The 27,156-nt window shown below is 40.2% G+C and overlaps 5 protein-coding genes across 9 annotated transcripts; 2 read left to right on the forward strand and 3 right to left on the reverse strand.

Annotated features, from left to right (window-relative positions):
* Window positions 1-5,845: 5,845 nt before the first annotated feature.
* LOC139821747 (ribokinase) lies at window positions 5,846-15,706 on the reverse strand. Of its 2 annotated transcripts, none has more exons than XM_071793164.1 (7): window positions 15,563-15,706; window positions 14,633-14,765; window positions 14,349-14,475; window positions 13,961-14,122; window positions 13,618-13,709; window positions 13,286-13,474; window positions 5,846-6,143 (listed from the first exon to the last, which is right to left on the reverse strand). In XM_071793164.1, exons 1-7 carry the CDS (start codon window positions 15,658-15,660, stop codon window positions 6,105-6,107), a joined length of 840 nt encoding a protein of 279 aa, XP_071649265.1. In that variant the 5' UTR covers window positions 15,661-15,706; the 3' UTR covers window positions 5,846-6,104. The 2 variants fall into 2 exon arrangements, with proteins under 2 accessions (XP_071649265.1, XP_071649183.1); XM_071793082.1 differs by lacking the exon at window positions 5,846-6,143 and adding an exon at window positions 12,449-12,782.
* On the reverse strand, window positions 8,485-12,294 carry LOC139821866 (uncharacterized). The gene has a single exon (XM_071793270.1). It carries the CDS (start codon window positions 9,299-9,301, stop codon window positions 8,519-8,521), a length of 783 nt encoding a protein of 260 aa, XP_071649371.1. The 5' UTR covers window positions 9,302-12,294; the 3' UTR covers window positions 8,485-8,518.
* Window positions 15,707-17,001: 1,295 nt separating the features above from the next.
* Apt1 (Acyl-protein thioesterase 1) lies at window positions 17,002-20,679 on the forward strand. The gene is made up of 8 exons (XM_071793578.1): window positions 17,002-17,133; window positions 17,530-17,600; window positions 18,060-18,091; window positions 18,176-18,241; window positions 18,332-18,379; window positions 18,473-18,719; window positions 18,826-18,990; window positions 19,082-20,679. The coding sequence occupies exons 1-8, from the start codon at window positions 17,082-17,084 to the stop codon at window positions 19,127-19,129; spliced, it is 729 nt and encodes a 242-aa protein (XP_071649679.1). The 5' UTR covers window positions 17,002-17,081; the 3' UTR covers window positions 19,130-20,679.
* A 391-nt stretch (window positions 20,680-21,070) lies between these two features.
* Window positions 21,071-22,866, forward strand: LOC139821924 (enoyl-CoA delta isomerase 2). Of its 2 annotated transcripts, XM_071793391.1 has the most exons (8): window positions 21,071-21,191; window positions 21,268-21,395; window positions 21,464-21,637; window positions 21,728-21,882; window positions 21,952-22,072; window positions 22,148-22,237; window positions 22,358-22,498; window positions 22,594-22,866. In XM_071793391.1, exons 3-8 carry the CDS (start codon window positions 21,539-21,541, stop codon window positions 22,744-22,746), a joined length of 759 nt encoding a protein of 252 aa, XP_071649492.1. In that variant the 5' UTR covers window positions 21,071-21,191; window positions 21,268-21,395; window positions 21,464-21,538; the 3' UTR covers window positions 22,747-22,866. The 2 variants fall into 2 exon arrangements, with proteins under 2 accessions (XP_071649492.1, XP_071649566.1); XM_071793465.1 differs by lacking the exons at window positions 21,071-21,191; window positions 21,268-21,395 and having other exon boundaries at window positions 21,503-21,647.
* On the reverse strand, window positions 22,720-26,993 carry LOC139821584 (DNA repair and recombination protein RAD54B). 3 transcript variants are annotated; one of them, XM_071792871.1, is made up of 14 exons: window positions 26,803-26,992; window positions 26,597-26,730; window positions 26,416-26,515; window positions 26,218-26,313; window positions 25,963-26,147; window positions 25,790-25,889; window positions 25,635-25,727; window positions 25,431-25,566; window positions 24,691-25,244; window positions 23,835-24,594; window positions 23,573-23,732; window positions 23,362-23,488; window positions 23,056-23,286; window positions 22,720-22,979 (listed from the first exon to the last, which is right to left on the reverse strand). In XM_071792871.1, exons 1-14 carry the CDS (start codon window positions 26,887-26,889, stop codon window positions 22,908-22,910), a joined length of 2,835 nt encoding a protein of 944 aa, XP_071648972.1. In that variant the 5' UTR covers window positions 26,890-26,992; the 3' UTR covers window positions 22,720-22,907. The 3 variants fall into 3 exon arrangements, with proteins under 3 accessions (XP_071648972.1, XP_071649056.1, XP_071648891.1); XM_071792955.1 differs by having other exon boundaries at window positions 23,056-23,214; window positions 26,597-26,993; XM_071792790.1 differs by having other exon boundaries at window positions 26,597-26,992.
* Between the last annotated feature and the right edge of the window lie 163 nt (window positions 26,994-27,156).

Raw genomic sequence — 27,156 nt, forward strand, 5'->3', positions numbered from 1 at the left:
TTTTATATTAAACGAAACGCTTACTTTACAGACGACATAGTTTTTTTTCGGTATCGGAACGAACCGTAGTAAAAAATTCCACTGACAAAAATGGTACTCCAATACCCTAAGGTTATTATTTAATTCCATAAAGTCCTTCTTCTCGAACTTTCGTTTCGCTAGCAAAAAAAAAGCCAGATCTGATCTAACTTTATCTTTCTCTTATAAGATAATTGATATATAATAAATATCTATTAAATAATAAATATCTATTAAAAATAGAAACGCAATTGCATACACTAATGTAAATAAAAATATAAACAAAACATACATGTTTTAAATTTTTTACTTATAGTATTAGATTGATTTTACATTAATACATCAAAAGGTCAATACTTTTGCCATCTTACGAGAAGTGATAAAGTTACCCTAAGACGAGATTAACAGACATCGATGGGAAATATGTTTCTACCGTCGAATCGCGTTTGTCAAAGCAGAATACAATGCTCTATTAATGCCTAATTATTTGCGTATAATGTTGCATTTAAAATAGATAATAGGTAATATTTGCCGGATCGCCGCGCGTAAAGAGATGCGACGAGAGGCTTTCGGCGGCGGAAGGATTAAGGGAGGGACGTGAACTCTCGTCTCAGTCGTGCGTTCCTTTTCACTCTTAAATTTTTCAGAGCGTTACGACGATATATCCGACAATCGTGCGCACTGTACGTTCGCGGGATCGTATGTATCGGTGCACCATCACCCCCGTGCGGTCTCGCGCTCGCGCGCTTACGCTCGTCTTCGTGTGCGTATCCGCGGCAACGCCGCCTCCGCCGTCGCGGCGCTTCTGTCGTCCGCTGCAACGATGAAAAATTACCCAGAAGCAGCAAAAGAGAGGGAAATAGCAAGGGATGAAGAGGGAAGGAGAAAAAGAGGGAGAGAGAGAGAGAGGAAGAAGAGGGAGAAGGAGCGGTCGAGCGAGAGAAGGGTTGAGGATGTGAACGTAGGACGGAGAGGAAAAAAGAGGGCGAGAACGAGGGGATGAAAGAGGGAAAAAGAGAAAGAAGAGAGAGAAGGAACGAGCCCGTCGCTTTTTTCTCTAGACCCCGAGCCCGTCGTCTAGCGCTGAGTTCGCGAGCCTGACAGACAGCTGCAGCGGAGCCCTGATATATCGACCGGGCCACCTAACCAACTACCCGCACTCACTATTATACACCTGCCCCACACGTACGCACACTGGCGCGCGTACATGTGCACGCGCACACACGCCACCAGACATGGGGTTGGCGTGTACGAAAAAAAGGCGGCGCACCGACACCCGCCACCTCTCTCTCTCTCTCTCTCTCTCCCTTTTTTTCTCCTCTCTCTCTCTCCCTCGGTGGAAGCTCGCTCTTTGCACTCTTGCAACGCTCTCTCGATTGCGATCCTTTTCTCTCTAATTCCACCCTTTCCTCCCGTTTCCTCCCCGACCCCTCGCTTCCTCCTTCGCCGCCGTTCTGTCTTCGTCCGCCTTGCTCTCCTGTGAAAAAGGGTGGTTGCTAGAGCGAAAAAGGGGGCCTCCCAAAAGGGGGAGGGTAAAGCGGGACGCGGAGCATCGGGGGTGGAAGCGCTACCACCAACGGGGGTGGACAAGACGAGCGGTGGGTGCAGCGAACGGAGCCCAGTCAGCTCCAGGATAATTAGATCCTTTACAGGTTACCAATGATTGATAGTCTTCGAAATACGTACCATCCCTCTTTCTCTCTCTCTTTTTCTCTCTCTTTCTCTGCTCGGTTTCCGCGTCGGGTTTCCTCCCACGTGTACACGTGGACGCGCGCGTCCACAGGCGCACGTAGCACGTATCCGCGGTGCTTCGCACGGCAACGAAATACGCGCGCTCGCCAGGGGTGTGCGTGGTATACGATAAATACGAAATCCCTTCAGCCGATTACTTCCTACTGAGCTTTGCCTGGGTCCGCGACCCACCGTCCTGTCCCTCCGTATCGTTGCCTGAAAAAAAGGGTTCCCGGATCGTGGTCGTCGCATCGGCCGCCCGGCTTGTTCCGGCGATTTATCGATGATCCTCGTTACCGCCGCAATGCCGCAATTCTCGAATCATCGGAACTCTCGATCCGCAACGAACAAGTCTGGCAAAGTCGAATTTTCGAAAACGATGTATTCCAGGCGTTTTGCTCCGAAACGCGTAAGATGAATCCTTTGAAACCATGTGATATTTTACTTTCGCTCATATGCATGACTTTAAACTAGTTTTCTATTATATAAGATCTTTCAGTTCTATTTCTGTTAAATTTCTACATTTTTTAAAATAGAAATTGGCGATAATATTAAAATGATCGTTATTTACCTTTAAAGCTCATACATGTAAAATGTTGCATTAGTTGAAAATATTTCTGGCTCGGGCTCTCTACTAGCTCATGACTTTTTTCGGCAACGTGATCGCAATATTTCACAATATCTTGTCGCAGACGCATCGCAGACACAACCCACACGCACATGTTATCTCTGGACATTATCTCACATTCTTCAACTTAAATTTCGATTGTTTTTTACGTCAGCCGATACCTGAAACTTTTTATAATTAGGCTCGACACATTTCTTTGCCATTGACGTCAACATGTATTGTAACCTTTAATGTTCATAATATTGATAAATACCGATAAAATTATCGTTCATTCGATTATTTGACGTCAGACATGGCATTTTGTTTCGTATTACAAAACGACCTGCGACGTTAATTGGATCAAGAAACGGCGAAAAAATGGAAAAAACGACGAGAGTAATAAAAAAAAAAGATTTTTGCTTTTGTTCTGCTGTGAGCAATAACAAAAAAATGCGAAATTAAATCGTACCGCCGGACGTGCTGCTGTAAACCAGACGACACATGCAACGTCGACTAAAGAATTAATATCAAAAACACTGTTCCGTCCAAACGCGAAAGAATACATGTATTTGTAAGGAAATTAAAAACGATATGAAGAACGTTCATTCTTTTTTGTTTTTTTTTGCTCCCGCGCTGCGAAATTAAGTTAAGACGTTCTCGTAAATTAATTTTGATTAGAGCGGGATCAAAGTTTCTTGAGATAAAATTTATTGAAAGAAAGGCAATATATCTTCTAATATTCAAATCGGAGTTTAGATATATACATATGCATAAGATTAGTTTTATATAACTTGATGATACCTAATGAAAAATGTCCTCCCACTTGTAATTATTCTCGTCATTCGATACAAAATAGCGCTTTCTTTTCGAAAATAGTACTGTAAGAATTCGGAAATATATTTGAATGACATGTGCGCTTTAAAATCGATCGAAGAATCAAAAGAAAACGCTTCTGTCAAAAAGATTTTACGATAATACTCGGTGATGAAATTATTTCAGTAATATCTTCAATTATTGATACTACTTTCGAGTAGTTGTTTTAGCAGTTTTATAGCAGTTACGTATAAATTTATTTCGACGAGCAATTAATTTTTGTTGTCTCCCTCGAACTCTGATCGTAGACTGATCCCATCGTCAATTTTATTGCTCGTGCATTACTGGAAGAGGAGGGAAAAATGTTTCTCTTTGCGCCTTGAATAATAAATGCCCAGATATCCGATCTCGCTCGGGTTGACGTCCATCGATATTTCGCAGAGTCACGTCAGTCAGTAAGTTTTCGTTATCGCGCGTAAAAGCCATTATTACCGGCGTGGGCGCATTGCGTAGAAGCCTACATGCGACGTGTACTTACTTAATACTTTTGTGCGAGCTCGCGGCGACCTTCGCAGTGACTTTACTTCGCATGCAAATCAGAGACTGCGGTATGCCGGGGCATCCCTCGGCATACCTTATCACCTGTTTATCTCGCTCTATTCCGCTCTACGCAATCGTGTCCCACGTAAATGTCAGTCGACAATTCGGCTGGGCTGGCGGTGCAGAGATGCCGTAGATCACCAAAGAATCGTCTCGGTATAATGTGACACGCTCGTTAAAACCGGCTGTACCGGCTATTTTTCAAGATACCCGAGATTCCGATTATAAGCAGAAGTATAAAACGACATTATGCCAATTTGGGCGCGATAGCGTCACGCTAGCACCCGCCCGCGCCGGTGCCGCGGTGATCGGACAGTCGGACGGACGCAGAAAAACGTTAGCATAAACGTTCTTTTTATTGGTGTCCGACGACGCGTGTGATGCGCGCGTTACGTGTTTAATATTAAAATTAGCACTTTTAAAGCGTCTGGGTCAAAAATAGGACGCCAAAATTATCTCGAGACGAGTGTGAACCTGCTCGACCTCTCGAAGAATTTTATTGTCGTAAATAATGTCGCTCTCTCGCGAGATAGTGTATTCTCCTTATGTAAATCGTGCGCGCGCGGCAACATCTTTTACAATGGCCCGTCTCGACGAGCGTGATGACTCGATGTGATCGAAAGTTTATATTAAAATCAGAGGTTTCTCGAAAAACTTGATATTTCCCTGCTCATTAATTTGAGAGGAAAAGGAAAAAGTGATCGGCCATTGTTAACTGCCGCTTACACCGTGGAAAAGTTTGCTCGCGCAAAAAACTCGCAAAAAAGCCGTTCCTATTCTTGCGAAGAAAATATAGGATTACACTTCATTATCTTGCTAAAGTGTAAAATGTACCGTCGGCCGTGCCGTCGTCGTAAGCCGATCGTTATACTTCAAGTATACGTAAATATATTCCTGTAAATATATCCTTGTCAATAGCCGTGTTCGCCGCCATCGCCGCACGGGACTATAAAAATTCTTTATGCTCATGCAAGTCGTTAAAATTTAAAGATCATGGTAAACTAATAATGTAGTTTAAAAGAATTCGTAAGATATCAGTAAATAAAATTCTTTGCAGCTCAAGCTACTCTCTCTTTCTCTCTCTCTCTCTCTCTCTCGCAGAGTTGTTTTTTGCGTAGAAACCGAAGCTCAAGTTACGAGAACGCGATCGATCTAACGCAAACACGCCGCATCGCCTCACGCATCGCGATCCGAAATTGTAGTGGTGATAACGGTGATAACGATGATTTCGGACACTCGTGTCTAACGCGCCAGACACTAGACGCGGAATAACAGGTTTGCTAAAGGTTAACGGCACCTAACCTTAGACAAAACTCCGCGCGTTACCTTCTTCGCGGACCAAGTCATATTAGATTGCATTCTAGACCGATTACGATTGACCGCATAAATTTCACAGCGATGTAACGAATCTATTTTGGGCTGAAAATAAAAGAAAAACGGAGGAAAGAATATAAACCGCCTTTATTTGCAGTTTTATTTGCCCCGCGTAGAATTTGCGCTTTCGCGCGCGGGCTCGAGTTAAACTCTAGGCGCACATCCATTTGTCTTTCTCGGACGCTACATTTCGCCTCTTTGCGGTTTTATGTCTTTTTTTCCCCTCACCGTCGCCATCGTCGTCCTCGTCGTCGTCGTCGTCGTCGCCGTCGCCGTCGCACGATACCTTCGTTCGAATGTCAGCCGGTTGCACAGGAGAGACGCGGGAAGAGATACCCCGTTAAAATTCAGCATTTCCGCGCGATGACACATCGGAAATTTTTGCAATATCTCAAATCGCTCGTCTTCCGTTACCGACCTGTCCTGCCCCTCCATGGCAGGGCCCTCTCCCTTAGTCCTCTACGTTCTCCTCATCTCTCGCTCTCTCTCTCTCTCTCTGTCTCTCTCTCTCTCTCTGTCTCTTTGTTCGCAATGCATCGCGCGATGCCTGAGCTGTAGCTTAAGCGGTGATTATGTTGCGACGCGGGTTACCAATACGTGCGCGCTGCCACGCACATCCCGGGCAACCCGTGACTCGCGATTTCGAATAGGCCGCAGCGGCCCCCGAGATTCGCGCCTCAGGGAAATCCCTCATCGGAAGACGCGCGTCTACGAGGAATTCGACGTGAATCACCGCGCAATCGAGAGATCGTCCAACGTACGTCAGAGCTGCTGACCTGTGTAGCAATATATCGGAGGATTTCACCTGCGGAAGAAGGAGTATTCCGTATTCCGTGTATTCGTCACAGACCGGCCGTCTGACCGCCAGGCTCTCTGACGCCGCGCCGCGTCGCGTCGACAAGACCGACACGCCGAGACTCCTTCGTGGAAGATGCGGCGAATCCTCCGAGTCCGGTCGTTCTTACGAGGAGAATCGAGAATCCTCGCAGTTGTCGACTTGCTATAACACACGATATATAGGCACGTGTGTTTCTTCCATGTAACAAAAACTGATGAAGACAGAGTAAAAAATTACAAGGAACTTGAAAGATTGGATAAAAGAAAAGGAATAGGAAGAATAATACGCGAAGAAGCGAAAATTAATAGAAAGGCAACATTGAATATTTTTTCTCCTTTCTCTCACCGTGGTACTTTCCAGATACTTGAATTTAGAATATTTCTTTTTGAATCAAGCTAATTATAGACAAATTGATAATAATTATATTAATAATAATTTTAAAAATGCAAAAAGTAATATATTTTTGCATATACCGTTAATTGCGAACAAAACATAAGCAATCCTCGTTTACGCCGTTTTGATCCTTAAAAATTGAAGAATTATATGGTTTTGGACATTTTTAAAAATACATTTTAATATAACATGGGGAACGTTTATGAAAAGCACAAAAGAGACGCATTATTAGAGAGAAACATTATTTTTATTTTAATACTGTTTGTCTTCCATTAAACCACAGCAGTAAAATCTCTTATAAGAGTATAAAAATACGCGTGATAATTTACAATTACAATTTTATAATCGATATATCGAATTATCGGTATTTAATACTGTTCGTCTCTTATTACATAGGCATACATATACATGTAAAAAGATCGCGTACAAATTATTTAAGATTACTTAGAAATTCACAAATAACTTTCATATAAATCACGCTTGGTTCTATTGACACCCTACGTACATCAGTCATATTATTTGCCAATTAACACATGTAAATTTCAACAAGTACACGCTTTCCGTCGCTCGGAATTATCGCGAAGCTGTTTCCTGCTTGTATCACTGCGAAACACAAATTATATCGCTTTAAATAGATCGGAAATAATTCCTCGTTACGTGCTGCATAAACGGTTAGGAATAAATACCTGTATAAATATAAACGGATAAATAAATAAATAAATAAATAGATAAATATAAGTGAACGGATGAATGTGCTGACGAAAATAAATAGACGGGATGATACGCGATGTATGTAATAAATAGATAATGTGCGTCAATCGCGACGGACATTAATGATTCACTCGTGCAATCATTATCCATCTAAACGACGCGCGTGATGAATGCGCGATGATAATTGTATTCGGGTACGTGCTACGTGCATGTCTGACCGGATTTAGCACTACCTGAGCGATTGGTTATGATCGAGTACGTGTTTTATCACATTGTTTGGCAACAACACGGCCGATAGAGAATCTATAAATACCTAGAGCGTAAACAATAATTTCTTATTCCTACTAGGAGACGTATACACGGTATTACGTCACGGCACTTGAATCGCTACTTTATATGCAGGTTGTCCGAAAGATGCTCAGACGATGCAAATCCTGCGAGGCCTGCAGAAAGGGCTTGGAGAAAAAAATGGAACGGGGGCTGTAGTACTTTTGCGTTAATCTCTGCTTCTTCTTCTAAACAATTGTAAATATTTATCAAGTAATCAGTTTTACTATTTATTTGCTAATTTTGTCAGATTTTCTCTTATGACACTCTGAAAATCTCTTGTATTATATCGCATGAATTAATTCTCTTTTCCGTTGCGTTAAAAGCGGTGAAATTTGTCTTTACAGCCGTTTCCATGGTCTCCTTGCGCTTTCTGCAACCGTCTTCTTTACCGATTTATTTCGAATGAACTGTGAATCGACAGCGAGTAAACGTATTTTGATTCGCTTTGTTACCATCCTATCGGCTATCGTCCTTATATCACGGTATCTTGTTACCTCGATGTATCGCATTTTGTGTATCACCGTTTTTATTGTGAATTTATTTAGAACGAGATGCGTCGGAAGAATGATTGCGATTTTTGTTAGTTGGATACGCGTGCATATTGTCGACTGCGAGTGATATCAGAACGAAGGGGGCAAAGGACTGACAAGAGACGTCTCGATCTCGTATACACGCGCGCGTCGCGACTTGGATCTTTTGCAAACCTTCTTCTCCTACCTCTCCGCCGCAGTCCCATAAATCCCTGTCGCCGTTCTAACGTCAAACGTTTGAGTAAATCTGTTAAATTCCTGGTATTCGCGCGTCACTAGGCGCAATCTTCAAACGAGTTCCTACGTAAAGAGAAAAAGGAAAGAGAGACGTTCGTCCGCGGATTGCCGATTGCATGCAGCGTCATTCATGACAACAATTGTGTTCTTCGCCGTCTTGGTTTCAATCGCCATCTCCGAAGACGCGTCCCGCTCGATTCGTGCCGGTGTTCGAAAAAAATCACCGCCGGTTACCGTCGCCATCGAAGCGACGTCGTCACCGAAGCGGATCGTCACTGCCTCCCCTTCCCCCCTCCCCTCCTTCCTCCCCGAGTTAGTCTCGCGAGTCCCTCGGTGTCAATTGTTGATAGGTAGCTGCGACTCCTGTACATCACTGGATATGGAGATCTCGGCGCACACGCAGCCTACGTAGAGCCTCATTTTCTCCTTCTCGCCATCGCCATAGGACACCTCGATGTTTTTGTATGTTTGTATGCAGCAGTAGATGCCCTGACAGTGTGATTGCATGTAATTGCATTTCACATGCTCCAGATCCTTTGGTACCCGGGAACCCCGAACGTCTGGTACCGACTCCACGGTGTACTTGCATATGGATCTGTTCTGCGCCTCCTTCACCTCCAGCTCCAAGAAAGGAGGATCGTTCTCGATCGGTCTTGTGGAAACCTTGGGTCCGTGATCGTTCGATCCTTGGTGGTTCCTGTTCTGCTCGTTGGGTTTGCTCAGTTTTTGATAGGTCATGCTGTCATGTTTATTGTGACGTTTTCTCCTGGCGACGAGCTCCATTGGTCGCAAGGACTCGCGACCTCTCGAGTCAGATTCGTGTCTGGAACGGCGGAAGTACGATGGTAGATCCTCCGAACCCTCGTACTTCGAGGAACGATTCAAAATTTGAGGATATCCGCGTGTCTTCGTCTGTCCGTAGGAATTGCGATAAGACTCCAGATCATCCTCGAGACGTCCCGATAGATCTCGTGGCAGCGATTCCTCGAGATTGTAATGACTTGAATGGGAATGATGCCCGTGTCGGCGTCTCAGACTCCGGCCTTGAATGAGCGACGGGCTAATGATGATACAGGCGACAAGAACAGACAGGTAAAATCCGACGTTGAATATCGCCATTGTGTTGATTTAGTCCGAAATTTGTATAAAAGGTAGGCCTTCCACGGAGGTCAGCAACCTTTATCGATGATGTGGCCGCTTTTGTTCTTCTTCTTAGAACAACCCGGGATGGATTTTCTTTCCGGATATGCTTTTCCTATATAAATTGTTTTCCCACGCACTAACGTCAAGATTTTTCAATTTCTTTTTTGCTCTTGTTTCTTTCTATCGCGTTTCTTAATCACAGTGGAATAATATCTTTCATTTAAACATATATGCGAGATGACAAAATTAGGAATCAAACCCGATTTTTTTGCTTGACGGATGATTACTTTTTCCACTAAACTTCTTTATTAACGACGTCGGCTTATCTTCTGGGCACTTTCCGAATAATTTCTGTCGATCGTTTACGTGAATGTGATGGAAATATGATAATAGATCGAGCGATTGCGATCAAAGCCGATAACTGCAGTTCAGGGAAATTTCTTCAAGCTCAGGCGATTAATTTTACCACCAGAAAATTGATTATCTTCCGGGGTTCTTTTGATTATCGAATTTTCTTTGAAATTCGACAAAATTGACGGTGCGTATCTCAGCGAGACACTGGAAGACCGTGAATACACGCGGCGCGGTATTTCGAATCGGAATTTTTCAAATTTGATCGACCGTCCGACGGATCTTTCGGCCACTTGACGTAAGTCGAAAATATTTCGACAATCTGGCTGTTTTTTGGGCTGGATGCCGCGCGATTCTCTGTGATAATTCGCCGGTCAGAGTTTGGCGTGCGGCGCTGACCAACGCAAGGCACGCGAGAGTCTCGATAACTTTCTGGATTCCCGGCGGATTCCCTCGGCGGATCACTCAACGCGAACTTGTCGTCGGGATTTGTAAGATCGAGAGACGAGGTGGTTATCTCTGTTCTCGTCTCGGTTCGATCGTCTTAATGGCTTGCTTAAAACTGAGAATTCCCTGATCCTCGAAGGATTTTTTATCCTATCCGCGAACGTGCACGTGGGTGGTATTGCCCCACTTTAACGGGGGCTTGCGCGTGCCGGTATACACGAATGTGACTAATATATCTCCCCTCTCTTTGCCCACACCTTGTGCAGCCCCTGGGTGCACGGGGCCGCGGGGGGCCGGGCCGGGGCCCCAAGAAGAGTTTCTTTAGCGCGGCGCGAGCGACTCCCTCTTCTTCGGACGCGCGCCCTCCTCTTTGACGTCACGAGGTCTCCTCGTTCCCTCTCGATGGACCTGCCATCATCCTGGTTGCCGTCGTCGTCGCCGTCGCTTCTGCTCTTCCCTTAAACATGGATTTAGTATCGCTGTCCATCTCGGCCATTGACGTCACACCTTGGTGCGCATAATGCCCGCACTTATAGCGGAAAGAGAGACCGAATGTCTCGTGCTTCGCGGAATCCCCCTCGCTCTCAGCAATATCCTCACGTATGCCACCGCGAGCACGGCGATGACGATGACGATTACGCGCGACGAGAACGCGCGCGAGGGGGTTTTACTTCGAAAGTAATAACGCAACGCCTTTCCCTTTTGACGTTTACGCGCGGCACAATTTTTCCGCGTTGACGCTCGCGCGCCTCGGATCTCGCGGATACCGCCGACCGACCTGGCCTGGCACGCGACCGCACGCGATTGCACGTATCGAGGGAAAGGACTCCCCCTTACCGATTACCGTCGAATTTTTTTTCTTAACTCACACTTCGGGGAATTACCGATGAGACACCACGCGGAAGCTGAACCGTCCCGTTCCCGATTTCGCCCGCGGTTTCCGGCATTCGGACGGATGGTAGTCCATCGCCGCGCCGCTGAGCTCCTCATCGTCCTCGCACCGACGAAAGTTCGCGGCGATACTGATATTTTAGACGCTGAGAGCGGCATGGACCTATCGTCGTCGCCACGATGTGACTGTCAAAAAATTAATCGCCACTACCTTACGAAAGCATATTAAATGACATTTACACGCAAGCACGCTTGCCCCTTCCATCACTCTCCCTCTCTTGAATAACGCTGCACATTCGCGTGAACCAGTCGAGGTGGCATCACCAGGTACTCTCGCAGGGTTCCCGGACGTGCCTCCTTTTTTTTTCTTTAGAAGGTCGAAGAACGCGCGTATCGTGAAAGCGCTTGGAATTTTTACTAACTCCTACCATTACCTACCGTTATTTTTTTTATCTAGCGCGTACATGTGTGCGCGTGTACGCACGCGAATACATTTGGAGACAGAAAAATCTCCGAAATTCGAAAAAATGTACTAGTTTATTCGTCACGGGCAGAGGCACGTAATATTAAAATGAGATTTCCTAACGCGGCATAAATGGCACGGTACACGGCCAGACATTTTTTTCACCTTAAAAAAGATCCTCGAAATTATCGCGAATTTCTATTTACTACTTGAGCTATTCATTAATTCCTTTTATAATTTATTCGTACTATCCCTTCGTTATTTCTTTTTTTACTTGTCAAAATTTCGATTATTTTACTTTCTCCTATTTAAAATTGAAGTATTAAAGTTATTAAATAAGAATACATTAATCCCCTTTTCCTATTTTCGGAATTTAGTTACAACGCCAGATGGTACCAGGATGTCGGGAAAACAAAGAGAGAAAGAAAAGTAAGAATAAAGCTGGACCCCGATTTCGCAGATTAGAATATTTAATTAATATCCCAGAATAAATATTAACTTTTTCTAAGTTCATTCATTTTTTTGCGAGATGGACGTAGAAATTTGTTCTGCAACATTATTTACGTTATGCTAATGTTGTTGTTGTTTAAACATACCTTCGAATTTTTAGGCAAATCCTATTTGACTCCAAAAAAATTGATATATTCGTCGAGGATCTTGCAAAAAATTACGCAGAGGAGATCGACGATGGAGATCAACCGGTTTTCTAAACGATTAAAAAAGATTTAATCTCCTATATGCACTGATGAACAAATAAGACATGTATATAGGGTACTTCGACTTTTGAGTCTACATATGTTTTTTATTCTACATCCTACATAGTATATGTGAACACATTCTCTAAGTATTTTACCGTCATCACGTTAATTTGCTGCATTAATTTTGCATTATAACGCGTGACCGTGCTATTCTTAACTATTTTGAGTTTTGGGAAATGGGACGTATATGTTTACACACTTTATGCATAAAACTTTCGGTATTTACTTTTATTCCGCAATTATTCAATCTAAAAAGATTTCACAAAACACATTTCAGATATGCATATCTATATATACATATATGTAACAGAGGAGATAAAATATCAAATCCGTAAATAACACATTTTGAGAGGTAACTGCCTCTTTTTGTTTATACAAATAAATCTCCCGGCAGATCGTTTTTCGTTGGGAAGCTCGCGTGTGTGCCGAATTTAAGAATGGACTTGGTGGCAACCACGCAAGCTCTCCTGATGCACTCGTCCATCGGCAGCTCCGGATGATACGCCTTGAAATATGCGAGCCCACCCAAAAATGCATCCCCGGCACCCTGCATCGCATACCACTGCACTTAACTACCTGAGGCAATTTCCTTCTTAAATGCTTACATGCCAATCACTTGGCAATGAATCACTAAGTGAATCAGCGTTTCAGTTCACCGGAAGTTGACCGGTTGTCCATTCAAAAGATCGCAAACCGGCAAATACCATCTACCATCAAATACTTTCACCTGCACCGTTTCAATCTCATGATCTCATAAATGTGAAGAGATTGAGAATCAATTTACAAAATTGTTTTATAAGCAGGAAGTACAGATCGTGTACTTGTGTAAAGAAAAATGAGACGAAATATGTCGTGTTACGTAAATCTAACAAAAATTTGTAGGAAATGTCCTAGAACCGTCGTATATCAAGTTATTCAAAAATGTGCGCTTTAGAAAGAATAATTTCTTATTCAATTTCGTTGAATATAACGACTCAAAAAATTCACCGTGCAATCTACCGCAACTACGACGGTTCTGCGACACTGTGTATATATATATGCAATACGTACGGTAGTATCTACAGGGTGGACCTCGGTAGTAGAAATCCGCGTGACGTTTCTGTTCGCTCTCGACGCATACGCAGCTCCGAGCGGCCCGAGAGTAAGGATGATCGCGTTGCATCCCTTGGCCAGGAGCTCGTCCGCGACCTGCTGCAGATTCGACAGGTCTACGGGGTGAATGCCCGTCGTAACTTCCGCCTATAAAAGTACAACGGGATCTCTGGCATGCCTCAAATACCATAAATTGAATTCTTTAATATATCGGGCGTTTCGAGGGGGAAAAAAAAGAACGGCGATGTCTCGTTACCGCAACGATCGCACTAATCGTCTTTTGCACATACCTCCGTCTCGTTGACGCAGAAAATGTCGCATAATCTGAGGATTTCCGGGTCAGGGTTCTTCAGCGCGGGCGCCCCGTTGACAATCGAAAGTCCTATCACGTTACGATTATGTAAAAGTGTATCTCAGAGCCGCGATATCGCAAATCGTCAGTCTTTAAAGACGCGAGTCATTTGAAAGATAACACGTAATTCGCGTAAATTTTGTCATGGCAATTAATGCAGGACAGCGCTTTCGACCACGTCTTTTCTGGGACTTGCGATAGTTCGGCTCCGAAAAAGAAAGGATTTACACGGATACTTGTAATAAAATGTGGGGTGAAACGAGTGAAAAAGAGAAACGCACCGTGGCCCTGGTGTAACTTCAACGCGCGCAGCGTGCTTTCCAACGGCACCTCGAACTGACATAACAAAACGCTCGCGCTTTTGATCATGTCAGCGGCGGAATCCACATGTTCCGGAGTCAACGATTCGTTTGCGCCCAACACGATAACGATGCTGTTCTCACCTGCGAACGTTATTCGAAATGCGTTCCGATTACTTACAGGTCTTATAGCGCGACGGGAGGGATCGTTGGGATTATCTTAACGGAGAAGTTTGATTTTAATGCTGTTATTTATTCAGGCTATTATTTTAATCCCTTAGATTAGTCGGAATTTATTTGACGTCTTCCCATATGAATTGCAATTTCAAGGCACTCGGAAAGATTCTGATTTATATTTTCGAAAACGTACCATTTTCAGCAACGACAATGTGAGCAACGCCACTGTGCTTGTCGCTTTGTATCTTCACGCGAGATGCGTCCACATTTTCCTTTCTAAAAATCTCTAAGTATTCTTGAGCGAACGGGTCGGAGCCTAACTGTGATAAGAGATAAAGAATCGCAATACATGTAAATGCAACACAAAAATCATAATTAATTAGAGTTACAAACAGCAACGGATAATAAATGAATATTGAAAAAAAGTCAGATGCGAAGAAGTGACAAGTTAGTCTTGTCTAGAAAATAAATGCCTACTGAAGCAATAAGTGCTGTGGATCCTCCAAGTTTAGCAGCTGTCACGCACTGGTTGGCGCCTTTACCGCCGTAATTCTTTTCAAATCTGGTCCCGACTATCGTCTCGCCAGGTTTAGGCAACCGTGGAGAGAAACTAAAAAGTGTGACGTTTATTTTCAAAAATACAATAACATACAGGGATTGTAGCTATCTATAATCGAATTCACTCGTTGCTTATTTAACAATTAGGTGCGTTGAATACAATTGGAAATTACTACGGCACAAACACATGCGGTTGTGAGTTGTGAGAGCATCTTTTTCATGCAATTCGTAATTATACATCTATTATCAGGATTATACAGGGTGTCTCATTTTAATATCTCTTCTATAACTCGTCATAGACAAAAATATTTCCGACAAAAGTTGCAAGGTTTGGAGGAAGCCATATGATGAAAATATGGACTTAGAGCTTTATTAGTGTTTTGAAAACGTCTCGACAAGGGCTACAAGAATATAATATAAAAAACAAGTGTTTTATTAAAAAATGTTGAGGTGACCTTGATCTGATCTTGAAAAGGTCACCCAACGACAAGCCTATACCCAGATAACACAGTGACGTCAAATGACGTATTAATTCCATCATAATGCCATCTTAATGACGTTAAAGACGGCATTATGACGGAATTAATACGTCATTTGACGTCACTGTGCTATCTGGGTATATATCTTCATCATGTGGCCCCCTCCAAACAATGCAACTTTTGTCTGAAACATTTTTGTCTACGAGTTACAGAAGACATTAAAATGCATTATTTAAAATGGGACACTCTTGTATCATAATATTTGCTATAACAAAACTACAATGTAATTGTAACATTAATAATCGCAGATCGATCGTCGAGGCAGGGTAAACTTTTGCAACGCGCAAAAAAAAGCCTCGTCCTTACTCACCAGGTAAAGTCAATCATGCACGAACCGACAACGACTATCTTTGCCATACCGCACGTTTTTATTCTTTCTCTCTTTCTCTCTCTCTCTCTCTCTCTCATACACACGCATACAGTTTTTCTCGCGAGTAACAAACTTCAGAGCGATAAGTTAAAACAAACGTTATTTTCCTAAACGATACTCGCGACAATGGTCATTTCTAGGCCTAATTACAGCGACTAACTGCTGGCAGAGCGCACGGATAATCCGCGTTATCGTTGTTTGTCATTCAACGAGTTCGCGAACCAATGAGTTTGGGTGACGTTATCAGTCGAAGGATTTTTTCTTTGCGTGTGACCCGACGGCGACGAGACTCCGAGCGGGCCGAAACGGGAGGAATGCTGCGAGACACGTGAATTAATTTAAACCGCCACGCCGCTCTGTCTCACGGTAAGCCAAAAAAAGAGACGTTATTTACAGCAACGTTTGCCTTGACGGGGACAGGTTATCTTTCGTTTCTTTTTTTTTTACATTTATTATATATCAAGACAAAGTTGCACAGAATGTGAGAAAACGCTCTATCGAGACTTCGCATCGACTTTGCACCGCTAGAGAAGCGTTTATCCGACGATATAAATCTCGCGACGGAAAAAATGACGTGCCTACGTTGGCCTATGTGTGCACCGCTGCACCCACGTGTCTTAAACGTATTCGACATCGTCCATGTGTTATCGAGAGCGATAGATGGGCAGCTCCTGCTCCGAGTTGCGACGAGTGTATTGTCCGTATCGCATTGCCAGTCACCATAGTGCGCACGTGAGAATCTGGTTACCTTTCATATTGTTTACGTGACGCTAGAGCGATATAAGCATGGCTACTTGATAGTAATTGCAATTTAATTCACGCCTTGTACGATTGCATATTTAACAAATGGGTATCGTTGTATGTACATATGTGATATGTGTCGGCGGCTCGATTAATCACAATCGAGATTTTCAAAATCGCAGTCTTACGTTCTCGAGAATTCTTCATTGCGATTGGTAGATTCGCTCAATGCTTAAATCTTACTGTATATTGTATGTATATTGCGTTCCGCGACTTTTACAGCCAATCATCTGTCCGATACAGAAAGTATACATCGATATGACGCGACGCACGATTGATCGATTTAACATTCATCTGATATCTATCTATAATCTATATTAATTCAGATTAACTTCAATCTCGATTTAATTTATTTTTTATCCTCTCTTTTATCTTTTTATCTTACTTCTTACTTTTTATCTTTTTCTAATTCCTAGAACTGGAAAAAGAATAAAAAGTAAGCTAAACCGAAATTAAAGTTAATTTACATTGATAAAAATGGACGTGAATTGGTTCGCAAACTCCATCCGAACTAATTGACATGCAGACAATTTCGTACGCAAATTAATATTTAATTCCTTTTTCTTTCCAAGCAAGTGTCAAATATCAATGCACTGAGTTCCAATCGCTATCGAACGCCCGAAGGATCAACGTTGACCGCGAAATCAATCAGGAATCGATGAATGCCACGGGGTTATTAAAACAGCTAATGGGTAATTTGCTGTTCGCAGGTTTGTTTCAAGCTCCAATTCATCTCGAAAAAACGGAAATCGTTTTTGCATGCCGGTACTATAAAAATCCGACCTCTCGATTAGCGCAGTCTTTAACGTCAAAATTTACGCAATCAATGATAACGATTGTCAGAGATTGTCAAGGTCTCTGATAAGGGAGAATCAAGCGCGAGACCGCAAATAGAAATTATGTCAGTGAATTGAATATTGCGCGTTTCACGCCACACTGTCCCTCTCTCCTTTTCTACCCTTCTTCACCCCCCTTCTCCCTCACTATACAGAACTCGATCTCAATATAGAGCGAAGGGGAGTCAAGTCACGTCTCTCTCTCTTTCACGCGCCGTGCTTTATACGCTTTTTACGAGACTATTACACAATTGCTCGAATTTGTTCCAGGCCGTCCAAAAAAGCGACAGAACATGACGAGCCCGGTGGTGATTTCGGCCACGGCTAAGCACACAGCGACGGTAGATATCAAATCTTTTACGTAGACATAGCGGTAATTTTTGGTTATACCACTCGCGGTGGTGCGATCCTAATTGATTATAAGTGAATTACGTTTACGCCGCGCAAGATGCTCCCTTACGTTTGCGCCTTTTTTTCTCTCTTCTCCCCGATCGTCGGAAAACGATATCACTGCTCCGTTTCGATGCTCGCTGACTGATCTTGTCGTCGGTTTTTTCCTTGAACGAATATCGCACGTCTTCCGCGAGGCGCGGCGGCTGTTATCCTAACGGGAACAATGAAACACAGCATCTCCGAGAATGGGGTACTGCCACCGGTCTTCCACCGTCGTGCTCACTTTCAGTGACGCGACCGCGTCTCGAAACGCGGATTTTAAATCTGAAATTTCAATTTTTTAAAATAATACTTCCAAATAAAGTCAATACTGTCTTATTTCGTACTAAAAAATACCTGTGTTTCAGTTAATATTTTTCCATGGCTTGGGTGATACAGGGTGAGTTCATGTCTGGAGCGAATGGATGTAACTTGTAACGTTGCAAAACGATAAATCTTGTTAGCACTTTATAAATGTTTTCAGGCATGGCTGGGCTAGTTCCATGGGCGCAGTGCGGTCCCCTCATATCAAAGTTATTTGTCCTACTGCGTATGTGATTGCTAATATCTTTAAATGTCCTACGACTGAAGCTGTAAGTTAATAATGTATTTTAATATGTGACTCTTTGATCGTTTTCAGGCCCACGATACCAGTGACGTTTAACGCAGGGTTCAGAATGCCTGCCTGGTAAGTTTAAGATGAACACATTAATATTAAGTTTCTAATGAAAACTATTACGAGTCAGTGTTACATGATTACTGATGCATCCTGCAATTTTAGGTTTGATCTGCGCTCTCTGGACTCCAGTGGCCCAGAGGATGAAGAAGGTATACGTAAGGCCACTGAAATGGTCCATTCGTTAATAGCGGAGGAGGTTGCAGCTGGGATACCCACCACGCGCATCGTTCTCGGAGGATTCAGTCAAGGTGGAGCACTAGCCATATACAGTGCTCTTACATTCCCAGAGCCTTTAGCCGGCGTCATAGCTCTATCCGCATGGCTTCTTTTACATAAAAAATTTCCAGCAGTAAGTATCGTATCATATACATAATATACATAATAATGTAGAATAATAATGTATAATAGAATCGCGCATAATAATATAGAATAATGATTATAATAATTATTTTCAGGAAGCGATAGGTAATAGGAACACTCCGCTGTTACAATGTCACGGCGATTGCGATCCAATTGTGCCATATAAATGGGGTCAAACAACAGCGACCCTTCTAAAACAATTCATGACACAGACAGAATTCAAAACATACCGAGGAATGATGCATACAACTGACCAGGAGGTAAGGAAGCTCCGATTAGAAAGACCCGTCGAATCTTTTTTCACGTTCAGAGAAAATATAATGTCTGTCTTCTTTTTTATTATTTTTACAGGAAATGCGCGACATAAAGAAATTCATCGAGAAGGTTCTGAAGCCGTAATAGATCAAATTGAACATATTGATATTTTATCGGCTACTTTAAACATCTAACTGTACATTATATTGAAATGATTCCAATTTTGCGGTTATTTAATTTTAGTAAATTATATGAACTTTAAAAGCGTTTAAGTAGAAAATCGTTGAAAATCTTCCAAACTATTGAGATGCAGCGCTACTAGGAAAAATATATTTATTTACAACCTTTATAATTTTCATCTGTATAAACACTGTTCAAACACTTTTCGGTATTTTAATGTACCAAAGCATTCATATAGCAATACTACAAATTAATCCATGCGGTCCTTAATCTTTTTAATATGCATCTATAAATTGGCATTCCTCGTTTTTTTATATTTATAATGTCTATATATAGCATACGCATATACTAAATATACATATATTTACAGATATGTATATAAGTACATATGTATCAAACAAATACCTTGTATTTAGTTATAAGGCCACCGGTGTGGCGATTTATTATTTAAAAATAGTACGAAGGTGGTTGAGTTTATTCATTTTTGCGATTTAAGTCTGCGACAATAGTAAATTTACAAATAAATTTATGTCAGATTTAAGATAATGTTAAGTTATGTTAGAGAAAGAGCCGCGTCAGCTCTTCTATTGACAACACTTCCAACTTTTTCGCGCCTATATTTCGAATACTTGTTTGGATACAAACGAAACACGTCCACGAAGCACTTAGGCTGCGTTCCTTTTGGGCGCTCACGCGCTCACACGCGCTGTAAGCATCATTCTATCTTCGTTGCACATCGAATATCAAACGAAGATAGAGCGATGCTTACAGCGCGTGTGAGCGCGTGAGCGCCCAAAAGGAACGCACCCTTAATTCGCGTATTTGAGCAGCTGCGAGCCTTTTACATTCAAATTTCTATTTCACGCGATTTAGGCCCGTAACGTAACATGAAATGTTGCTGTTAATGAATCACTTTTGTAGCGAGTCTAGAAGACAGTGACACGGCCATGTAATCTGTGATTACGCATTGCATTGTCGAAAGCCCCCAGTCCATCATTTATTATCGGTATAACACGAATCAGGATTTCCTAAGCTCTTTTACGGCGCGAATATCCACAATCATATAATTTACAAAAATATTTGCATAGCTTTAGAATCATATGAAGCAGTATACTCCTTTAATACTTTGGTTCTCTGTTATATCTTTATACGATTTAGAAAAAAATAAATTTTCAAAAAATGAAAAAGATTATTTCTTATGTGTATTTCAAGTTTGGGAAATCCTGCGATATATACCGTAAAGATAAAGGTAGTATAGATACAGTATTAATACATTGTAAAGTTATACGAAAAATGTATATAAAATTATATGATACTTGGCTAATTTTATTATTATTGAGTACTAACACGCTATCCGGTAGACAAATAATAAGTAAAGAAAGAACAATAAGCCCGAAGTATTTTTCATGGGTTTTCTTTACGAATACACTTTATAGCTAGCAACAGACTAGGATATTAGCTCATAAGTTGTGTAACAACTTTTGCCAGTATAAATAAAATGAGCCTGAAATAAGCATGAAGAATTTTCCTGAAATTTTCCCAAAATTATGGTACTCGTGGTATTGATATCTGAACGTAATATACACTGTCCGTCAATGATTGCTTTCCTGAGGTAAGGGGGGTGATTTAATATAATAGTTGCTTTCCATTTACATCAAAACTCAGATAATTCTCACTTGTGACGTCATAACTCAGTTCAGTTGAATACACGTTCTTTTTGCATGCTGGCAAGTGAGATTCAACTGAGTTTTTATCCACAATCGAGACCATGTGCTTTAATGAATCTAATAGACTCATCACATTAAAAGTGAGGCATTGAACCTGTATTATTGTGCGATAGCTTTGTCACCAAAATAAGCAGGTAAATACAAAATGACATATCTTACCTGAGTATAAAACACTCACATAACTGAGTGACTCAAATCACTTGAGTGTAAATGGAAAGCAACTAATAGAAGTAATCACAATAGTGTCTCTAGGCTTCTATGTTCCCCCCTTACCTCAGGAAATGCAGAATCGTTGACGGGTATGTACAAATAGTACAAAGTACAATGTTTCAATATATATTCACGAGTTCTTATCACATCTGTTATCAACTGCAGTCAACGAGTCAACAGACAGTCTGGCAATGAGGTGGTCAACGTCAGCATGAACAAGCCGTTTGTCAGTTTATCTGAAACAATCCTTGAATCGAGAACTTTTTGAAAAGCTACTGATAACTGTTCATAAGGTATATTAGCTAGAAGAAGTGTTTTATTGATTTATTTTTTCATTTTTCTATTATACCGTTATTTCTAGCAAGCGGTTTAGCGGTGACAAAACGAGGTTATAAAATCGTACGAATTCTAAGTTGCTATAAAGAAACTTGTCAGTATGACGCATGTAAGTTCGTTTATTCTGAGCAGTCTGAAAAATGGAATTCAAAAAGTGGTGCTCAATAAACCCGCCAAAAAAAACGCACTTTCGCCACAGGTAAATAAAGGTGTATAAAGGGTACCTACTTGATAGCATATTTCAAATATAAAAATAATCGCGTGTAAATTTCCTATTCATTTCTCACAGATGTATAAGGAATTAACAATGCTTTTAAATGAATCTGCTGAAAACAACGAAGTAATGGTATTTGCTCTGACAGCAAATGGAGATTTTTTTAGTAGCGGTAATGATCTAATTGCCTCAATGGAACTTACTTTGAGTTCTTCCCTCGTGATAGTTAAGTAAGCAGCATAAGAAGGAGGTATTAAAAATTTATAAATATGGAAATTAAATGGACAAATATTTTGCAGGGAATTTATCGATGCTGTAATTATGTATCCAAAACTTTTAATAGCTGTTGTAAATGGACCAGCAATAGGAATAGCAACTACAATATTAGGGATGTTTGACATAGTTTATGCTTCGGATAAGGTGCCGATTCAGTTGCTCAGTAGGAAATTGTTTTAGACATTATAATTATGCTCGAATATATTACGTAAATTACAGGCATATTTTCAAACACCGTTCAGCTCCTTGGGTCTTGTCGCCGAAGGATGTTCTTCGTATACGTTCCCGAGATTATTGGGACATTCCAAAGTATGTTTCATTAAAAAAATATGTGCAAATTATCATTGAGATATATATATCTGGAATTTTAATTTTTATAACAATTCTAGAATAAAATTTCGATATTACATTGTAAAAATATTTATTTAGGCTGGAGAGATGTTGTATTTAGGATATAAGATGAACGCTCAGGAAGCTAATCAATATGGCTTGGTTAGCAAAGTATACAATCATGATTCTCTTGAGGAAGTATGGAATTATTTGAACATGATATCTACACTTTCTTCACAGGTATTGATTCTTGCTTAATGCTTTTCGCAATTACTTTCTGTTGATATATTTATGCTAGTAGACCATAGTAATTAAAATTAATCGATTAATTTCAGTCAATATTGGCGACTAAGCGTTTGTGTAAATGGAATAAAGAAATTTTATTAAAAGTTAATAAGGAAGAAATGAAAGAGTTGAAAAACTTAATCGAATCTCCTGAACTATCTGAAAGGATGTTGAGTTTCTTGACACGAAAAAATAAGCTTTAAAGTCAATATAAATCAGTATTATATATCCTTTAATAAACTAAGTGTACTGGATTTAATATCTCAAAATGTATTCACAATATGTAAATTCCTTATAAAATATATCGTTTTATAACAGCATAATTTTTATGTAATTTATATAATTCTTTGTCATTTATATATAATTAAACTCTTTGCATCGTAGAATTTTTAAATATGAATGTTATATTATCACCTACTTCTCTTAACATAATATCCTGTAAATATACATAAACCAAGTCAGAAATTTTGAATCGTAGTTTTCAGTTATTACCGAGTAAAGCTTATTATTACCTGCATAACGTCAGATGAAATTGGTTGCTTAAAATGTTGCCAGTCTCGAAGTTGATTTATAGTTAAATTTTGTTGCGATGATTTGTCACACAATGTAAATTGACAATCTCGTGTCTCGTTACCTTTTTCTGTAAATTCTTCAGAAGGTATGTGTTCATTCTGGCCCGAACAAGAACAATTCATTAAATCATGTGTTAACGAAATTGTATCACTTGCCAACGTAAATAAATCCTACAAAAAAAAAAAATGAAAAATATTCCAAGTAATAATTTTCGTAATTATCAAAATTTTTCTAATAAAAAATACCTTTAATTCCGCAGTTGATAACTTTAGAGATCCAAGGCGATTCAGGTCCACCACAGATTCACATAGACTGGCTTTGCTAATTTGTCTTTGATATATCTTCTCTTCTATTGTACCTGTGGTCAATAATCTACAAATTTGTTCATATAGTTATGTACCTTCGTTAAGTAATTAATATACTACCATTACTTGATGATGTTAAATTTATACAAACCTATAAATGTAAACATTCCTCTTCTGTCCATCTCTCCAAATCCTTGCCATTGCTTGTAGATCAGATGCGGGATTCCAATCAGAATCAAATAACACAAGTCTGGATGCTCCAGGTAAATTCAAACCAACACCACCCGCCTTTGCACTTAGCAAAAGAACTTCTGTAAACATTATTTTTCAGTGATATATTAGTTTTTATTCATGAAATATATATACTATAAGTGCAAGACACAATTGTGTCCCTTGATTTTTGCAAAACTTACTGCTGTTATCGGTTCGCGTATTAAATTGTTCGGTAATCTTCAATCGTATAGAGGTTGAAGTAGTACCGTCTAATCTTAAGAACTTTAACTTTTCCATGTTACATATAGTCTCAAGAAGATCAAGTGTTTGTGTGTAATAGGAAATTAACACTAACTTCTCGTCAGTCTTTTTCAAATTTCTCATTAATGTCTGTAGAATTGTGACTTTCCCACAATATTCGATAAAGTTTTCGTCCCGTTTTATTTGCGATATCCATGACGTTTTTGATAAAGTATCATATAGCGCGTTCTCCTTCTCGTTTATAAACAGATTTGGATGGTTGCAAATTTTTTTAAGTGCAGTAATAATGGACAAATGCATGTTACTTTTGTCTTCTAGACATATTTTGTTGAACCAAGCACTGGTAACAAGAGAATATAAATCTTGTTGTTTCTTGGATAAAGCGCAAAACACGACTATTTCATGTTTTATCGGCAGATGCTTGTTAATTGTACTACTTTGCGTACGTCTGAGAATGAAAGATTTGCACCGTTCATATAATTCTGTGGATCTTTTTTTCCCCAGACTAAGAATAGCATCACTTGCATAGGGACACTGAGATGCAACGATAGGATCCTCGTAATAATTCTTATACTCATTAGGAGTGCCAAGAATGCCAGGATTAATAAAATCGATCAGTGCATAAAATTCTTTTAAATCATTCTGTACAGGTGTGCCCGTTAAAATGACTCGCTTTTTACAATCAATCTCGTGTAGCAACTGCAACATACATAAAATAACACATAAGTATTCATGTATTTACATTTATAAATTAATAATAAATTGTGTTGTTAGTAATGTATATTAATGAATTACCTTTGCTGCTTTTACATTGCTATTTTTCAATCTGTGGCCTTCATCACATACAATCAAATCAAAAGCGAGTTCACTAATCTCCGTATGACATTTAATAAACATTTCATAGCTAATAATCATCACTGAATTTTTCGGATATTTAATAAAATCCTTGGGTTTATTTTTTCCATTCGCAACATATGGAGATATTCTGTGAGAGCCCAGCCATTTTACGAATTCCTTTTCCCAGTTATTGCATAAGCTACTAGGTGTTATTATTAACACGCGTTTCGCAATCGGTTTACCATACGGACCCTTTTTCAACATTGTCCAAATTAATGTGATACATTGTAAGGTTTTGCCGAGGCCCATTTCATCAGCCAAAATTGCACCAAAGTAATCCGGCACTCTTAGTCCCATTAAGCACTCGTACAGAAATATAATTCCATGGCGTTGGTGTTCTCTAAGTTTTGCTACTAAACAGAAATCAACCGAGACTTCCTGTTCCTTTTGTTCTGTCCATTCAGTAGAATTCAAGTATGGCATCACTAAAGGCTCGCTATTCAATGTCAATCCTTTAATATAAATATTTATTTAAATCAATAGTTAATATAATTAATAATTAAAGACTGCGGTCCGATTCACGCTCACAGCGCTGAAAGCGTCGCTCTATCTTCGTTTGATATTCGATCGAAGAGAGAATGATGCTTACAACGCTTGAATGTGAATCGGACCGCAGCCAATCAGTCATAAATTTGTACCTTTTGCGGATGAAAACAAGGGCACAAATGCATGTGTCGAAGATACTTTATTGAACTTATTTCTTGACAATTCCTCCACTGTTTTTTCAAGACTCTTCTCTGGTAAAAGTAACTCCTGTGACACCTGATCTGTAATCTAAAATCAATTTTTGTTAGGATTTGTTTTCATATGCTACATAAATGAACATTAGTGCATGCTCTTACTTCAACTTGTTTGTTTCCTATAATTAATCTAAAGCCTTCTATTGCATTGCTCGGATTAATTTTACTTCTTCCCACAACATTACCATCCAAATCCTATAAAAAAATAAATATAATAATCTTTGAGTCAAAATATTTGCAGTTGATGTAGTAGTTACCTTAAGAATTGCGCTTTTTCCAGTTACTTCTAGCAAACCGTCGCTATCCCACGTTTTGTGCTTCTTTGGAGTTACTTTGCCGTACACCACGTTGAATGTGCTATATCAATATTTATTTATATAGCTCAAGGGATACAAATTAATCTTTTAAAATTTAGTTTTCAAGAAGTTACATTTTAGTGTTTGCTTCGGGTGAATTGGTTGATTCTTTCTTCTCATAAACTGCAGCATCATTTTCTTTTAGTGTTTGAAATGCACCTATTGTAGATGTCTTGAGTTTTTTTTGTAGTGGTTCCTCTGCTGCCACTTCGGACCGTTTCTCTGATATCGACGGTTCTCCTGACACCTGATCTATAATCTGAAATTAACTTTGTCAGAATTTCTACAGACAATATAACCTAAATGAAAATAAATGCAAGCCGTCTTACCTCTATTTGTTTATTTCCTATAATTGATTTGAAGCCTTCGACCACATTGCTTGGATTGATTTTTTTAGTTCTTCCCAAAACTTTACCCTCCACGTCCTATATTGTATCAGAAGCATTAAAAAATAAATAATTGCTTAATGATTTATTAATGTGATTGTTTAATATAATGAAAGATTTATAATAGATGCCTTGAATTACCTTAAGAATTGCATTTTTTCCAATTACTTCCAGGAAACCGTCGCCATCCCATGTTTTATGTTTCTTTGAAGATATCTTTCCGTACATCACGTTAAATACGCTGTAAGCGATAACAATGTTTATTTACAGCCCGTAAAATCGAGATTAATCTGTTCGTAACGCTTACTTTAAGAATACTTACATTTTTGCTGACGTTTCGGACGAATCAGTAACCAACGTTTTCCTCCCACGTATCGGAGAACTGGCATCTCGTTTGGTCGGTGAATTATTCTCCACTTGGACATTATCGTGACCGACCTCATTTTCTTGAGTCACCTTTTCGAAAAAGTTTAAAATTTGCAAGTTACTGCGGGGAGGCTTTCTCGCAAAGTTGCTCGGTGGTGGTACCTCGTTTTCCTCGTGTTTCTCGCCAATCGCTCGCGGCTGAACAATGAAAGGGGATACGAATCCCTTCACAGGCTTATTTCGATACATGAAGAGATCAAAATTGATCGAAATCAGCTGAAACCAACAACACACGATCCATCCACTCAAGACTCGAGACGAGACTCGACACTCGACTCGTTCAAAGGCGCGAAACTAAATCGAAATATCGAAATCGGTGTAATGGCAATTGACTAGAAATACCAACTACAAAATTATAATTTTATAAATTCCCTAATGTTGGGGCGAACCATCGACATTTCTTGAAGCGCGGAAATTCAAATTTTCAGAAATCGAAATGTAATTAAATGGAAATTG

Source organism: Temnothorax longispinosus, chromosome 1 (genome assembly GCF_030848805.1).
Source record: "Temnothorax longispinosus isolate EJ_2023e chromosome 1, Tlon_JGU_v1, whole genome shotgun sequence".
NCBI classification, from domain to species: Eukaryota; Metazoa; Arthropoda; class Insecta; order Hymenoptera; family Formicidae; genus Temnothorax; species Temnothorax longispinosus.

Coding starts and splice junctions, on each gene's coding strand:
- LOC139821584 (XM_071792790.1), bottom strand. CDS start 26,889: ATGTATCGAAATAAGCCTGTGAAGGGATTCGTATCCCCTTTCATTGTT. Junction 23,287..23,361: donor TATCAACTGCGGAATTAAAG/GTATTTTTTATT, acceptor TTTTTTTTGTAG/GATTTATTTACGTTGGCAAG. Junction 22,980..23,055: donor TTTCATCTGACGTTATGCAG/GTAATAATAAGC, acceptor GTATATTTACAG/GATATTATGTTAAGAGAAGT.
- LOC139821924 (XM_071793391.1), top strand. CDS start 21,539: ATGACGCATGTAAGTTCGTTTATTCTGAGCAGTCTGAAAAATGGAATT. Junction 22,238..22,357: donor GATTATTGGGACATTCCAAA/GTATGTTTCATT, acceptor ATATTTATTTAG/GCTGGAGAGATGTTGTATTT. Junction 22,499..22,593: donor TATCTACACTTTCTTCACAG/GTATTGATTCTT, acceptor GATTAATTTCAG/TCAATATTGGCGACTAAGCG.
- LOC139821747 (XM_071793082.1), bottom strand. CDS start 15,660: ATGAGAGAGAGAGAGAGAGAGAGAAAGAGAGAAAGAATAAAAACGTGC. Junction 14,123..14,348: donor CATTGTCGTTGCTGAAAATG/GTACGTTTTCGA, acceptor TAACGTTCGCAG/GTGAGAACAGCATCGTTATC. Junction 13,710..13,960: donor GAAGTTACACCAGGGCCACG/GTGCGTTTCTCT, acceptor GTAACGTGATAG/GACTTTCGATTGTCAACGGG.
- LOC139821866 (XM_071793270.1), bottom strand. CDS start 9,301: ATGGCGATATTCAACGTCGGATTTTACCTGTCTGTTCTTGTCGCCTGT.
- Apt1 (XM_071793578.1), top strand. CDS start 17,082: ATGAATGCCACGGGGTTATTAAAACAGCTAATGGGTAATTTGCTGTTC. Junction 18,092..18,175: donor CATGGCTTGGGTGATACAGG/GTGAGTTCATGT, acceptor AAATGTTTTCAG/GCATGGCTGGGCTAGTTCCA. Junction 18,242..18,331: donor AAAGTTATTTGTCCTACTGC/GTATGTGATTGC, acceptor GATCGTTTTCAG/GCCCACGATACCAGTGACGT.